Consider the following 14905-nt stretch of genomic DNA (forward strand, 5'->3'; position numbering starts at 1 on the left):
CAGAAGGACCTAGACAAATTGGAGGATTGGGCCAAAAGAAATCTGATGAGGTTCAATAAGGATAAGGATAAATGCAGGGTCCTGCACTTAGGATGGAAGAATCCAATGCACCGCTACAGACTAGGGACCGAATGGCTAGGCAGCAGTTCTGCGGAAAAGGACCTAGGGGTGACAGTGGACGAGAAGCTGGATATGAGTCAGCAGTGTGCCCTTGTTGCCAAGAAGGACAATGGCATTTTGGGATGTATAAGTAGGGGCATAGCGAGCAGATCGAGGGATGTGATCGTTCCCCTCTATTCGACATTGGTGAGGCCTCATCTGGAGTACTGTGTCCAGTTTTGGGCCCCACACTACAAGAAGGATGTGGATAAATTGGAAAGAGTCCAGCGAAGGGCAACAAAAATGATTAGGGGTCTGGAACACATGACTTATGAGGAGAGGCTGAGGGAGCTGGGATTGTTTAGCCTGCAGAAGAGAAGAATGAGGGGGGATTTGATAGCTGCTTTCAACTACGTGAAAGGGGGTTCCGAAGAGGATGGCTCTAGACTGTTCTCAATGGTAGCAGATGACAGAACGAGGAGTAATGGTCTCAAGTTGCAGTGGGGGAGGTTTAGATTGGATATTAGGAAAAACTTTTTCACTAAGAGGGTGGTGAAACACTGGAATGCGTTACCTAGGGAGGTGGTAGAATCTCCTTCCTTAGAGGTTTTTAAGGTCAGGCTTGACAAAGCCCTGGCTGGGATGATTTAACTGGGAATTGGTCCTGCTTCGAGCAGGGGGTTGGACTAGATGACCTTCTGGGGTCCCTTCCAATCCTGATATTCTATGATTCTATGATTTCACAATGGCTTAACAGCTTTCTAGCATCCATGTTATAATCTTCCAAATTACCTCCAATTCAATAACTTCATTTATGTATCCCTGAATAGGTCTTTGGTCTTATTGCTCTTAAGCACCATGTACTGTTTGACAGTATTTTCCACAGATAACATTCCCCAATCCTTCATTTTTATTTCATATTTTCTCTATACTGAACTGCAGGTTCCTAAACTATCTAGTTTATTCTGAATTGTATTGCTTTCTTCCTTTATTATGATTGCTCCTTTTGTATCATAAAGCACATGAATATCTGTTCCTCTTTTTACACTTCAGTTCCTCAAAATGGCCGGTTATCATCATGACTTGGCTAAATTCCAATCAGGCAGATACATTCTGCCTTCCAAAATGTCCCTTGCATTTCAGTTGATTAAAATACTCTTCACTTCCTGTCCTAAATGACGCTGTTCTAAGTTATAGCTCTGCACTAATAAATGGCTGCCATTTTCCATCCCAAATGTAAGTGTCATGAATGGGTGAAAATGACTGCTACGTATGTAATTTATGGATCAGACTGTCAGAACGCTTCATGCCTACTGTCCCTACTTAAAATGTACAGTCACAGTATTTATTTTTAAGCAATAAATTTGCTATTTTTCCAAGCTGTCCCCTCAAAAAGTTCTCCGTATCCAAGGTATTTCAGTGGAATTAAAAAGCATGTCCCTACTTTTCTCCCCAATTGCAGATTTTCAATAATCACAGGTGTGCTTTGGGAAATTTTGCATGAAAAATATTATATAATCGTCAATAATTATTTATTATTTACTAATACTCACTTTTCTACCATGTTTCAATCAAGATCCCATGCTGACGTTCCCTATCTGTGAATATACTTTCAGTTCCTGCTTTTGGATTTATATGGAAACATCTCAAGCACACCAAAGTAGCTATTACTTCCAGAAATTTTAGCCCTATTTTTGAGGGTTTTTCCCTTGACATCTTGGGTTGGATTACTCTCTTGTATAACTCCACCAAAGTCAACAGGAATTACAGCAGGGATGAATTTGACCCATCATATTAAACACTTCACAACCTATATACTTAATTCAAACTAGTCATGTTGTATAGTGAAATCTCATAGGCTGAAAAACTTTTAAGATACTTGGCAGCATATCATGATGGTCTTGCCCTCTATGGTAAAATATATCAGCACCTTGAACCATGCTGTGATGCCTCTATCCCCTCAGGACGTGGGTCACTGTATGTAAGTATTGTTTTATATTGCTTGTTTGTCTACTTAGGGTCTGCACTCAAAGACCTTACAACCTATGTCCCCTCTTTGCTCCATACAGTGCCAAGCACACTGATGATGCTCAATAAACAAACCTAGGAAACAAAAAATGAAAATAAAAAAGCTTTCTTTTCAAAATCTCCCCTCAGTGAATTTCCTCTTAGATTCCTATGACTCTTTTTATTCTCCCAGAAAAATTCAGGTCTCTGTTTCAGTATTGACCTCAGTTTCCAGCAGAGTCACAGACCCTCACTCATTCATCTTTAATCGTGCCCTGACTGAGCCAAACTTGACCACAACCTGAGCTCCTAAACCAATCTGAACATAATTCTCACATGCACATAAACCCTGAAATTCTAAGAAATGTGTGACGGAAGTATACATACAGGGAAAGATAGGGATAGTGTTGCAGCCTGAACTCTAACTCCACACCATTGTGTTATTAAAATACATGCATGATGCAAAATCCCCTCACTGCTGGGATTAAGCCACAATGCAGACTATTCAACTGCAAAGTTTCATGCTTAAAAAAGTGAATTTTTAAAACAAAGGGGAAAATTCTGAGGTAATATGTAAAGTGTAGTAAATTACATGTTGGTAATTGGGTGTAAGTAGGTATAAGGGAGTAAGATGTAAATTACACAAGTATCCAAAAGCAGGAAAAATAGGCCATCGCCTGTTTTAAAGTACAACCTCCCATCAGCTGCTCTTTCTGCTGCAAACACTATTCTAGCCCCATAACCTCTAAATTCAGTCTCATTACTATGGATAGTTGACATTTTTGACAAAAATGTCTTTTCAAATTATACATTTTTTTTGGCAAATTTTTTGTATCATTTGAAATTTTCCAATTTTCAATTAAACAAAATAACATAGATGGATTCAAATTAAAATGAAAACTTCTTGGCTTTTGTTTTTTCTCACAGCTTCTCTTCTCCCCCTCCCTTTTTTCCAGTGGAAAAATCCAAAATTATTGGTTTTGAATAATGTTATTGGGAAAAGTCAGAAAATTTCAGGAAATTTTTTTTTAAAAGAAATTTTTTAAAATTTTTAAATGGAAAAGAACTTCCATTTTTGACCTGCCCCACCTAGTACAGAGAGTAAAATTTAGGTATAAATGACACTTGGTAAGTCTAGGATAGCCTAAAATTGTGTAATGTATATGGCGGAGAGTGGAAAAGGGGGAATTTGGTTGACAGTGTTCAAAAGCAACAGTATAATATATAGATTCCTATTTATTTATTTACAACCGAAGAACTGCCAAGCCACTTTTTTCTGATTGATAAAAAATAATTGTTGTTACTCTTCCTTGGCTTAGATCTTGTTTTTTTGCAAAGATTTCAGCCCAGACACAATTGTTAAGAAATTACCACACTGAAAATAGTCTATAACGGAAATGCAACAGATCCTTACTGCAGTCGTCATCTTGTGAATAGTGGTCCTAAAATACATTAATTTGGGGAAGATGGGTCCTCTATGCTCACTTCCATTTTTCCCCTCTTAATTCATCCCTCATAAAGGCGTCACATCACAGTGAACCAGGAAAGAGGTAGCCTGTGAATAGTTCTCCTGGATTAATATAAAAGTGCTGCTCAGGAACAACATTAAACACCTTTTCCTTCCCTTGAGGGCTCAGCTGTGTTGCGTCTAGAACACTCCCAGCCTCTTCTGTCATTGGAAGCAAGGGATAAGTCTACGTTCTGAACTTTGATCCCTCACATAGTAGCACATTGTGCTACCACCAAACTACTTGGGGCCTGGCCCTATGGTACACTGTAACCATCCTTGATGACCTTTCCCAGGTTAACAGATCAGAGAGAGAAATAAGGTCAGTTGTCCTCCTCCAAACCTCATATGTAGCCATATCTCTCAACTCTGTACCTGAAGACAGTGCCTCTACTGAAATTTTATTTCTTAAATTGCCTGTTTTGGGCTTATAGTATATTTACTGAGACATCTGCTGACTTTGTAAATTGTAGAGATGTATAAAATGTTCACAGCATAAATTAGAGCTGTAGCAGTTTATGCCTGGCGTTATATGATATAGTTTGTGTCCTTTGACATATTCTCTGCCGTGTCTCTGGCAACATTTCCCAATGAGGTTCTTTCTCCCAAGCTCTTTTAACAAATTATGTGTTTGACTATTATCTCAATGCAAAGCTTCTGAAATCATTTACTGATGTTTTTCTAATTACTATTTCTGGTTTAAAGTTTCTGAAAAGTGTGCAGAATGTGTCTCTGTATTGAAGAAATCTAGCATAAAAAGTGAGCTTGGTTTCCTTAAAGTGAAGTTCTATTTTGAAAAGTGACTACAATAATGGCAACAGATCTGATCTGTACTTGGATTTAGTCAAACCTGCTGATATAACTGAAATAAGATTTTACTGCTTTTTACTCCTGTTAGCACTGCAGAGCAAAAACAACTATGAAAATAGTGCACTGGAGTCTACTACTCTTGTGCGTTATCCACAGACTTCATTACTATGTTTCATTTACAGAATCAATCAGTTAAACTTGTGCAACCCCACTGAACTCAAACTGTTCTAGCATTAAGGCCATGCAGCAGCCCTGAATCTGAGCAGTAAAAACATGAGCTTTATGCTAGTTTAGCCCATACATTCACCCTGCAGTTCAGCTGAACCCAGGATCTGGTTAGTAGTATTCAGCTGACTTTCTGTAGTTCTTCCTTTTGGTTATTGAAACTTCTTTTCCTATAAAGCCCTATATCAGTGGTTCTAAAATTTTTCCATATCATGACTAAGGCTACAATGTAGTCACGGAGGTCATGGAAGTCACGAAATCCATGACTTCCAGTGACCTCCATAATTTCAGCCTGTGGCGGTCGGGAGCTGCAGGCTCCCCCGCCGTCTGTGGGGGCAGAGACCTGAGGGGTATCCCCGCCACCTCTGGTGGCTCCTGGAGCTCCAAGCCGCCGCAGGTGGTGAGGGTACCCTGCAGCTCCCAGCCACCACAGGCAGCAAGGGAACCCCCGAGCTCCCAACCAACAGAGGGACCCCCAGAGCTGCGGGCAGCAGGGGTCCCCGGAGCCCCCATCTGCTGCAGGCAGCAGAGGACCCTGGAGCCCCAACACACAACTCGCGGTAGAGGTCCCCGGAGCTCCTAGCTGCTGTGCAGCTACAGGCAGTGTGTGGACCCACAGATTCCCATTTTGTCACCGATATTTTTAGTAAAAGTCAGGGACAGGTCACAGCTTCCGTGAATTTTTCTTTATTGCCCATTACCTGTCCCTGACTTTTACTAAAAATATCGGTGACAAAATCTTAGCCTTAATCATGACTCCATGTTATAATACAAAAACAGCTTCTAATTCCCATCCCATGGTTTCGGAACCCCCTCTTCCATCTAGCTGTATGGTCATCACCCCCTAGTTGAGAAACTATGCCGTCCACTGTGTACCTTGACCCCATCACCTGACAGCATGGGAGCTTCAACAGTTGCAAAGAATATTAAAGTTCTGTACAATACACAAATAGCAACTTCCAGCTGTGACAGAGCCCACATAGCTCCTACTGACTTGGTCAGAGAAGGTCTTTCATTTGGCTCACCTGACAGACTTCCTGCCTGTGCACAATGGATCAAACACAAGTCCTGATGAAGTCAATTGACCTCAAAAGTACTAGTGTTTGGTTTTACAATTGCTGTTTGGGTCTTAGCACAAAACAAGTCTAAACACCAAATCTGCTAATTGGTCAAACCCATTCCATTGTCTGGTGACAAGTTAGCAGACATAACAGGTACAGTAACAGTGCTTAGGCTATCAGAAGTAAACCATATTCAGTTTTGATATGATCACACTGACAATTTCCACACACTGGAAGCTTACTAATGGAAAATCTGTTGTGAATACTATTCAGGGCCTAATCCTGTTCCAAATATAGTCAACAGGATGACTCAGGATCAGGATAATTAAGTATGCAATCAGTATTCAGACATGTATTGTTTCTTACTGTGGTTTCAAAACAAAGCAGAAGAGAGGTGACTCAGTGTGGCCATATCTGAAATCTATTCTTCCATAAAAGATGAGAAGCAGCTGGTACTCAGAGTTGATAAGATAAATAATATTGATGACAAGCAGAAGCTGTGCCTAATATCCCTTTATAAGCAAAAAGACAGGGACATCTTCCCTGGTTGGACGCTGTTTCAGGCACCCAAACGTTTATACACAGGGCCCAAATTAAATCTGGCTCATATCCAACATGGAGAACTGCTAACATTGCTGAGTTGGTGCTGACTACTTGTTTTCTGAAACAAGGCTGTCACCTTCAGATCCTGTCTATTGCAAGTGAAATGGTACCTTGGAAATTCTGCATACAGTACATTTTTCTTTACTAATCTGGTTAATTTTCATTTAACCCTTTCATTCTGCTGAATGTAAAACCATTACTAAGAAAAGACATAGTTCATTATTTCACATCTGAGTGTAATAAATATAATGCAGTACTTATATAGCTCTTTGCATATTCACAGCACAGTACAAACATTAATGAATGAATACTGATTCTATGGGCATTATGAAAAGAATCTGTTACTGTTAAGTATATATTAGATCACTGATTTCCTAATCTATTACTGTCTTATTGGCTTTAAACAGTAATGTGACATTTTACTGTTTTAAAATTTTTTTTTTATAAAATGATTTCTGCCTGTTCCTTTTGTATATGCGCATGTATTGTTTTTGCCTTGCTTAAGTGTAACTTCAGCAGCTTTCCATAGCAGTTGTCTTTCTATATAAATATATACAACAGTACATTATTTTTCTCAGCCTACTATTTTATGTTTAAAGGAATATGTACACACGAGTGATTAAAATGAAGCCACTAAGAAAACAATATGTAACAACACTACAGTTTTAGATACTGAGCTTTTTTGAGAGAGTATAGTAAGTAATGTGCTCTGTGAACCAGGTTGAGGGAGGGAGCATAGTCTCGTGCACAGAACACAGCACTAGGACTAAACCTTGGGTTCTATTTCTGGCTTTGCCACAGGTTCACTCTGTGACTTTCAGTGAGCCACTTCAGATATATGTGCCTCAATTTTCCCATTGTAAAATGGAATAAGCATTCTTCCCACTGTACTGAAGTGTTGTGAGACTCCATTCATTAACATTTTTTAAATGTTTTGAGAATCTTGTATGAAAGACACTATATAAATTCAAAGGTCAAGATCCTCAGTTCCAGCCAAGGAGTGTACAATAGTTAAGAAATGGGAGGTGAAAAGGTGGCCTTTACATTTCTCTGATCCACCGCCAACTGTTGGGCCAGTCTGCTAGCTGCTGGCAGCCCTAAGGGGCTGATATGGCAACCAGGGATCAGTGAAATACAGGGAAATTCCCATGGCCACACCAATGTTCCTCAACCATGCTGGCACCAGGGAGGTGAAGACTTTACAGACTTTGGGCCTAATCCAAAGACTACTGAAGTCAATAGATTCCCATTCAGTGGGCTTTGGATCAGGACCTCTGTGGAATCTTCATACCACAGGTTCAGATCACACATAATTAAGAATTCCAAAGTTAACTCTCCCAACTATCACACAATAGGAAAGAGGACAATACAAGAAGACGACCGGTAGGGAGATGCTTGGCCAAACTCTTTCAAGTTAAGGGGTGGCAAAAAAAAAAAAAAAAGAATATATAACACTAGGAAACTCTTCTATCCGCACCCTGAAATTATAAGACTTATGTCTTCCTTGGAGGTTCCAGATTGCATCAGGCTGCATGGGCATCCTGGCCAACATGCTGGGGAACTATCTAGATTTACAAGATTACATACCTGCATGTCCCAGCTGCCCACCAACAGAATCGGTGGTCTTCTCTCAGGATCTTGCACCTCCACTAAAGTTCTTTCCTTCAGCATCATCACCACCAAGAGAAACTCATGTCAGCAGTAGTAGCTTCTTTCCGGAAATTGTGGATTGCAATTATTTTTATTATTTTGATCTCCATAACTGGGATCTAGTACAGTTAGCTGCAGTAGTCTCAGTCATTCATTTCCCAGACTATTGTCCTGTTCTAGCACTTCAGTTCTGTATTAAATACAGCCTGAAGCTCATTGAACTCTTTTCACAGTTTTGACCCTCTGGTTATCAAGACATCTCACAGATCCTTAAAAAGCCTTTCTATCTCCAAAAAGGAGTGATATGTCAAAACAGCAGCCTGGAAGCTTTAGTTTCTACACCAGTGTTCTCTTCACCAGAGAATGCACTTACCGTGGCTCCTCGTACCATGTCTCATGTTGGTTCTCTGGGTCTCATCTGGTTCTGGAACTCTTTCACAGGCAAAATGGAGCCCACCAGTTTGCAAGACCTGGAGGAGATGTAGTCATTCCTTTCCAGGTGAATCTTCCTACTCATGGCGCTAGAAAATTACAAAAACTGTAGTAAACATTTCATTTGCTACGAAGAAGTGGAAGGCTAAAGTGGGGATCACAGAGTTATCTTGTGGCTTGATCTATAAGACGAAAATGCCACATAGAGAGTCACTTCCTCTCTGTGCCTGTTTCCCCTTCCATCCTTTGTCTGTCTTGTCTAGTCTGTGTAACTTTTTTAGGTCTGGGACTGTCTTACTATGTGTATATGTGGAATCTCGCAAAATGTGTCCTGAACCTGGCTGGTACCTCTAGAAACTACTTTAATGTAAATACTACTACTACTACTAATTGAGATTATAGTTCTCATTCCATACTCAGCCCCATACTCTTTGTGGTCCAACACCACTGTGTTTCACATGAGGGAGGATGAACTCTGCATAGCTTTATAAAAATGAGGTATAGCCCTCAGGCCCCTGGCAAATTGCCACTGGAGCCCTTCATTAGCCAAAGTCGGAAGCCCCTTGGCAAAGTATAGTTTCAATTTTATATTTATAATTTCATCAAAATTTTTTTTTAACTTTCCATTTTCCAGCTGAAGACTCCTGGTACTGGATAGGCAACTGGAAATGAAGCTACTTTTTTACACACTATTCTTTGCATCTTTGTTAAAATTTTGCCATCCCGAAATTTGATGAAACATGTGTTTGCAGATGAACTGGGGATTTCCATTTGTGCAGTAATAGATTTTGGCTGGTGAAGGAGCAGTCAACTGCCAAGAGACAACTCTCTGACCTTTGGATGGTCCTCTAGTATGGCCAATGTCCCTGCAGAATATAAACTGAGTAGCTGATTAGCTAAATAAAGATCAAGGCCAAGTCAAAGTCAAGACTAGACATCCAGCCCTGAACAAATATTTAATACCCATTCTTGACTGAACAGGACCAAAGGTCTTTTTACTAATATTTTATATGATTTTAAAGTGGTCTAGCATCAAAGCCATTTTAAATCTTTTTTTTTTTAATTTGTGCTTAGAACAAATTTATTGGATGCATTTGACTAATACTCTAATAAAAAACCACCCACATTATTTATTTATCTAAAGCATTGTGAATGGATACAAACACTTGCTAATTTTTCCTCTCCAAATAAAACCTGCATTTAATAAGACATCTGAATTGGGACAAATCAGATTGTTCAAGGGGTTAGGTAGAGGATACACAGCCTTTCACGCCTAGGTTGCTGATTCAAGTCAGTGATGATCTAAAGTTGTTACCATCTGATGGTTATTGGTGGCCTACATGACTTGAGTTTGATTCTTAGTCCAGTTTCAACATTCCACAAATTACATTCAGTATTTGTAATCATTTGCCTAATTAATTAACTAATGACATTTTAATTACTGTAGATTTAATTAGGGAATGTCGCTTTCTGACTGGCTCAATGCTTGCAAGGCTACCATTCCATAATGCCATGCAAAAATCCTTGATTCAGTTCCTCAGCAAAGATTTTTGCTTGTTACAGGCACTGTGCGTGCTTCAGAGACAGCTTGAGGGAGGAGTGAGTAGAAGTCCTCCATTGAGACAGAGTGTTTTTTGTACTTTTAATGGAAAGTTAAAGGTTTCTTTTCTTAAATAGGCCTGATTCTGTTCTCATTCATCTCAGTGAAAATCAGGAATGAATCTACTGAAGTGACGGGAATTAAAACAGAGCAAAAACCAGTATAACTGAGATCAGGCTCAGGGTCTTTATTTTGTAATACAAAAACACATTGGCTACATTATGTCTGAATTCAGGTGCTACCAATAAACATAAGTACCCAGCGCAGCTATGAAATGGGAACTCAGAAAGAGAAGGGCTGCAGATAACATCACTGAAGCTCATATAATTAAGGCGACGATTTAGTCACGGGTATTTTTAGTAAAAGTCATGAACAGGTTATGGGCAATAAACAAAAATTCACTGCCGTGACCTGTGGTGGCATCCCGGGGTGGGGGAGGGTGCTGCTGGAGGGAACTGGGGAGGAGGTGCTACTGGGGAGGAGGCCCGGGGCCAGCGACAACAGCTGCCAGGGGCCAGTGGACTGCGGCAGCTCCAGCTGGCCAGGGACCGCTGCCAGGGGCTGCGGCTGCTCCGGTCGGCCGGGGACCGCTGCCCAGGGCTGTGGACTGCAGCTGCTCTGGCCAGGAACCACTGAGGAGGGCTGCGGACCACGGCTGCTCCGGCCGGCTGTGAACCACTGCCCGGGACTGTGGACTGCAGCTGCTCCGGCCAGACAGGGACCACTACCCAGGGCCGCAGCTGCTCCGTCTGTACAGGGACCACTGACCAGGGCCGCGGACTGCGGCTACTCTGGCCAGCCACCTGGGGAGCACTGCCTAGGGCACATCTGCTCTGACCACCCGGGACCACTACTGGGGGCCGCCAGACCAGCGGCTGGTGTGGCTGTCCCCAAGGCCGCTCTAGCAGCGGGTGGTGGGGCTGGCCCAGAGCCAGCTGCTTGGGCTGCCCTGCAGCCAGCCACACTGTCCTCTGCAGAAGTCACGGAGGTCGCAGAAAGTCATGGAATCCGTCACCTCCGTGATAGACAAGCAGCCCTACATATAATTAATGAACTATTATTAAATTATTTGACATCCAATAAAGCAAGCTACAAATATGCTACAAAGAGCTTTATATAATGGAAACTCACATGCCTCTTTAGAATAAGCTATACTGGCATAAGCACTTTTATACCGGTATAACTGCAATCATGCTGGAGGGAGAGAGAAGGGGGAGTTGGCCATTTTAATTATATGTGTAGTTAAAGCTGCAAAACTTTTCAGTGTATACTAATGACTTGCTGTAGCTCACACAGGAAATCTGTGATAGGGCAGGTAACTGAGCCCACTTCTTCCAATTACCAAGCTAGCACCCAACACTCGCTCGTCCTTCTCCTCTAACATGAAGCTAGTTCATGCATTGTGTTATTAGAATTGGCACTGAATACAAAGAATACATAATTGTTCATGAGGCTTCATACTCCTGGAGACCTTGACTATATAACATAACAAAGCTTGCCCGCTGGCAAATTTTCCTAACTGATTTGTAGACTTATGGAGGAAAGGCATTTTTAAAAAACATTAATTGAAGTGGTTTGTTGCCAGTTTCGCTTTGTAGCATAGTTCTTACTTCTCTTTTCTATTGTATTACATGGTGGTGTAAAAACACACAAGTCCGTTAAATTATGAAAGACATAAAATTAAGGTAAGTGCACCCTCTTGAGGTTGTTTAAGTGACTGTATTAAAAGCAGTTTATTTGCTCTTCCTATTAGGGTATTTTTTTCTGCCAGTAGAACAAATGAGGTGTGAACCAGTAAGTACTAAACAATATGCCTCTCAGTTAATGAGACTGAAGATTTTGAAGGGACCAACACTTTGACTTGAAATCCAATCAGTTTTACAAAATTAATTTAAAGCAGTTAGAACCAGTAACAGAACTTAGTTCTCACAACTCATGTTACAGGTACTACGCACAGCACCAGACTACTTTTCTTAGTGCTGCTGGAAGTTATGCATGTGCACTGAAGAAGAATCAATTCCTAATTTCATGGCCACATGCAATCTCTGTACATGGGGCGGGGGATTAGAAATGACACTTTTTAAAAGAAAATGGGAAATAGAGGAGACAAGTACAATTTTGAGAAAGTGAACTGTAACATTAAAAATTTGCTAACAGAGAACTAGATTGTACAACCCTTACTTAGAGCTTGTCTATGTTAAGAAAATTTGCACTGGCGTAACTAAATAGATGTAAGATTAGAATAAACAGATTTAGTTACACACCAGTGGAAACCCTAAAGTACACATGCTGCACCATCATGAAGTGAGGCGTAAACCATTTAGTTTAATTCAGTTATTAAAATAACAAATTTACAAAAGCTGTGCAGAAAGAATTTGGTTACAGAATGAAGCTAAACTCATTTATATAACCACTAACAAATTAATTTAGAGAAGCAAAGGACTAAGAAGTTAAGGCTTACAATCTGTAAAGGCTTCCTAACCTAGGGTCCTGATGTCCTGATTTTATAGGGACAGTCCCGATTTTGGGGTCTTTTTCTTATATAGGCTCCCATCTCGATTTTTCACACTTACTGTCTGGTCATCCTATCCTAACCCCTGAATCTAGACTGATTATTGTTATTATTTGAATGCATCCTCCTTTTTCTCTGCACAACTTTTGTGTATTATGAAGGACATTTATCATGGAAGGCCTCTACACAGTTGGCGATCACATGGTCACCAAAAGCTTCAGTGGTGAGATCACAGATATAGGCAAAGTCTATGCTAAGAGCAGTATAGCGCCATAGCTATAATGGCATAGCCCCATCGTTAGCTGCAGTTTACGGTGACAGAAGATGCTTTTCAGTCTCTGTAGGAACCTGAGTGACACTGGCTAGGTCAATGGAAGCATTCTTCTACTGACCTAGCTGAGTCGACACTGGGGATTAGGTCAACATAACTAAATTGCTGAGGGTTGTGTCTTTTTCACACCACTGAGCACCATAACACCACGTCCACCTACATCTGAAGTATAGACCAGAGCACAGACTGAACACCCTGCCAGATCATCAAGTCCAAATGGCATTCTAGTAAGCCATACATCTTCAACATTGATCTGGGTGGTGCTGGATCTGCAAGCAAGCTAGGTCCCTTTTGGATTTGCCTTGATGGTGATGATTAAGGCTGCAGGTTTGTCATGGAGATCACGGATTCCATGACTTTCCGTGATTTCTGCAGCGGCCGGTGCGCCTGACTCATGGGCAGCTCAGGCAGCCCCTTAGCCAGGCGCACCAGCTGCTGCTGGGGCAGTCCCGGGTCACCATGCCCATCCCTCGCAGCAGAGTTTGGGTGTGGGAGGGGGCAGCGGGTTGGGGCACAAGTTGAGGTAAGGCAAGCTCTGGGCAGCGCTTACCTGGGGGCTCCCCAGAAGCAGTGACATCCCCCTTCTAAGCTGCTAGGTGGAGGTGTGGCTAGGCAGTTCTGTGCACTGCCTCTGCCCAGAGTGCTGACTTCGCAGCTTCCATTGGGGGGTGGTGCCTGCACGCAGAGCCAGTGTGCAGAGCTGCCTGGCCATCCCTTCACCTAACAGCTGAGCGAGGGGGATCTTGCTGCTTACAGGGAGCCCCCCCAGGTAAGCGCTGCCCAGAACCTGCCTCACCCCGTCCCGTCCCCCAACCCCATGCCACACCCAAACTCTACTGCTGATGGGGGGAAGGTGCAAAGCCAGGTAGAGAGCCTGCTGGCCCCGCCAGTGGGGGTCCCGGGCAGCCCTCCCTACCCCAAGCTTTATTCACTGGTATTTTTAGTAAAAATCATAGACAGGTCACAGGCCATGAATTTTTGTTTACTGCCTGTGACCTGTCCATGAATTTTCCTAATACCCGTGACTAAAACTTAGTCTTACTGATGATGCACCACAGTCGACACTCACAGTGCATACTCTGGGGTTTCAGCCTGGGGGAAAGGGTGTCACAAACAGCTGGGATGCAAACACCCTGCTCTTCCTCCCACATCACTAAACGGGAGAAGGGCCTCTTCTCTGGGAACACTGAGCCAAGTAACTGAATCCCTGGGCACAGCACGCATGCCTACACTGCCTGTGTTGCAAACCTGGGTCTGCAGGACCTGGACTTGTGGACGTGGAGTTTCCAAACCCACACTTAGAATCCTAGAATATCAGGGTTGGAAGAGACATCAAGAGGTCATCTAGTCCAACCCCCTGCTCAAAGCAGGACCAATCCCCAATGGCCCCCTCAAGGATTGAACTCACCACCCTGGGTTTAGCAGGCCAATGCTCAAACCACTGAGCGATCCCTCCCCCCCACTTGAGGATCCACACTACACTGCAGACCTGGGTTTACAGTTGCTGGCCCAGCACCCACAGCCGTGCTATGGCAGCGAAGTGCCCGCCACAGAGCTTCCGCCCGGGAGCTGCGGCTTGACCCGTGTCCACACTGCAAACTGACAGGGCTTGGGGCCTGAGTCACATCGGGACTCAGGGTCTGCTGACCTATCCTCGCCCCGCCCAGCAGGGTGCCAGGCTCTGGGCCCTGAGGGCCTGCTGCCCGCACTCAGCCTGGCGTGTGTGCGGACACACGGGGGCTCACCAGGGCGCGTAGAGGGACCCGGTTTGAGACGCCGCACAGGCGGGCGGCGCAGGCAGAGGGGCGAAGCCCGGTCTCCCGCCGGCAGAGCGAGGCGAGGCAGCGCAGTCCGGCCGTTGGGGGAAGGCGCAGGGCGGCAGCTGAGGGCGCGCGCAACTCGCCCCCCTCCACTGCCCCAGGGACGCCACCTCCTCCCCCGCGTCCACGAACCAGCCACCGCCCGCCCTCCGATCGATCGATGTGCTCTAGGAATCATTCGCTTCTCCCTGGGAGGGAGCAGGGAGCCCGCCCCAGCCTGGCGCGGCGGTTCCCCTCTGCGCCTGCGT

The 14905-nt window shown here is 43.3% G+C and overlaps 1 protein-coding gene across 1 annotated transcript in view; it reads right to left on the minus strand.

Annotated features, from left to right (window-relative positions):
- The window catches only part of MAP3K7CL (MAP3K7 C-terminal like), an 82934-nt gene extending 68119 nt beyond the window's left edge, over nt 1-14815 (minus strand). The window contains exons 1-2 of the mRNA XM_084646134.1: nt 14583-14815; nt 8336-8483 (exon numbers count right to left, since the gene is read on the minus strand). Coding sequence (XP_084502260.1) covers nt 8336-8353 — 18 coding nt within the window. The 5' untranslated portion in view covers nt 8354-8483; nt 14583-14815. The remainder of the gene's footprint in view (nt 1-8335; nt 8484-14582) is intronic.
- Between the last annotated feature and the right edge of the window lie 90 nt (nt 14816-14905).

Source organism: Lepidochelys olivacea, assembly GCF_965140295.1.
Source record: "Lepidochelys olivacea isolate rLepOli2 genome assembly, chromosome: 1".
NCBI classification, from domain to species: Eukaryota; Metazoa; Chordata; order Testudines; family Cheloniidae; genus Lepidochelys; species Lepidochelys olivacea.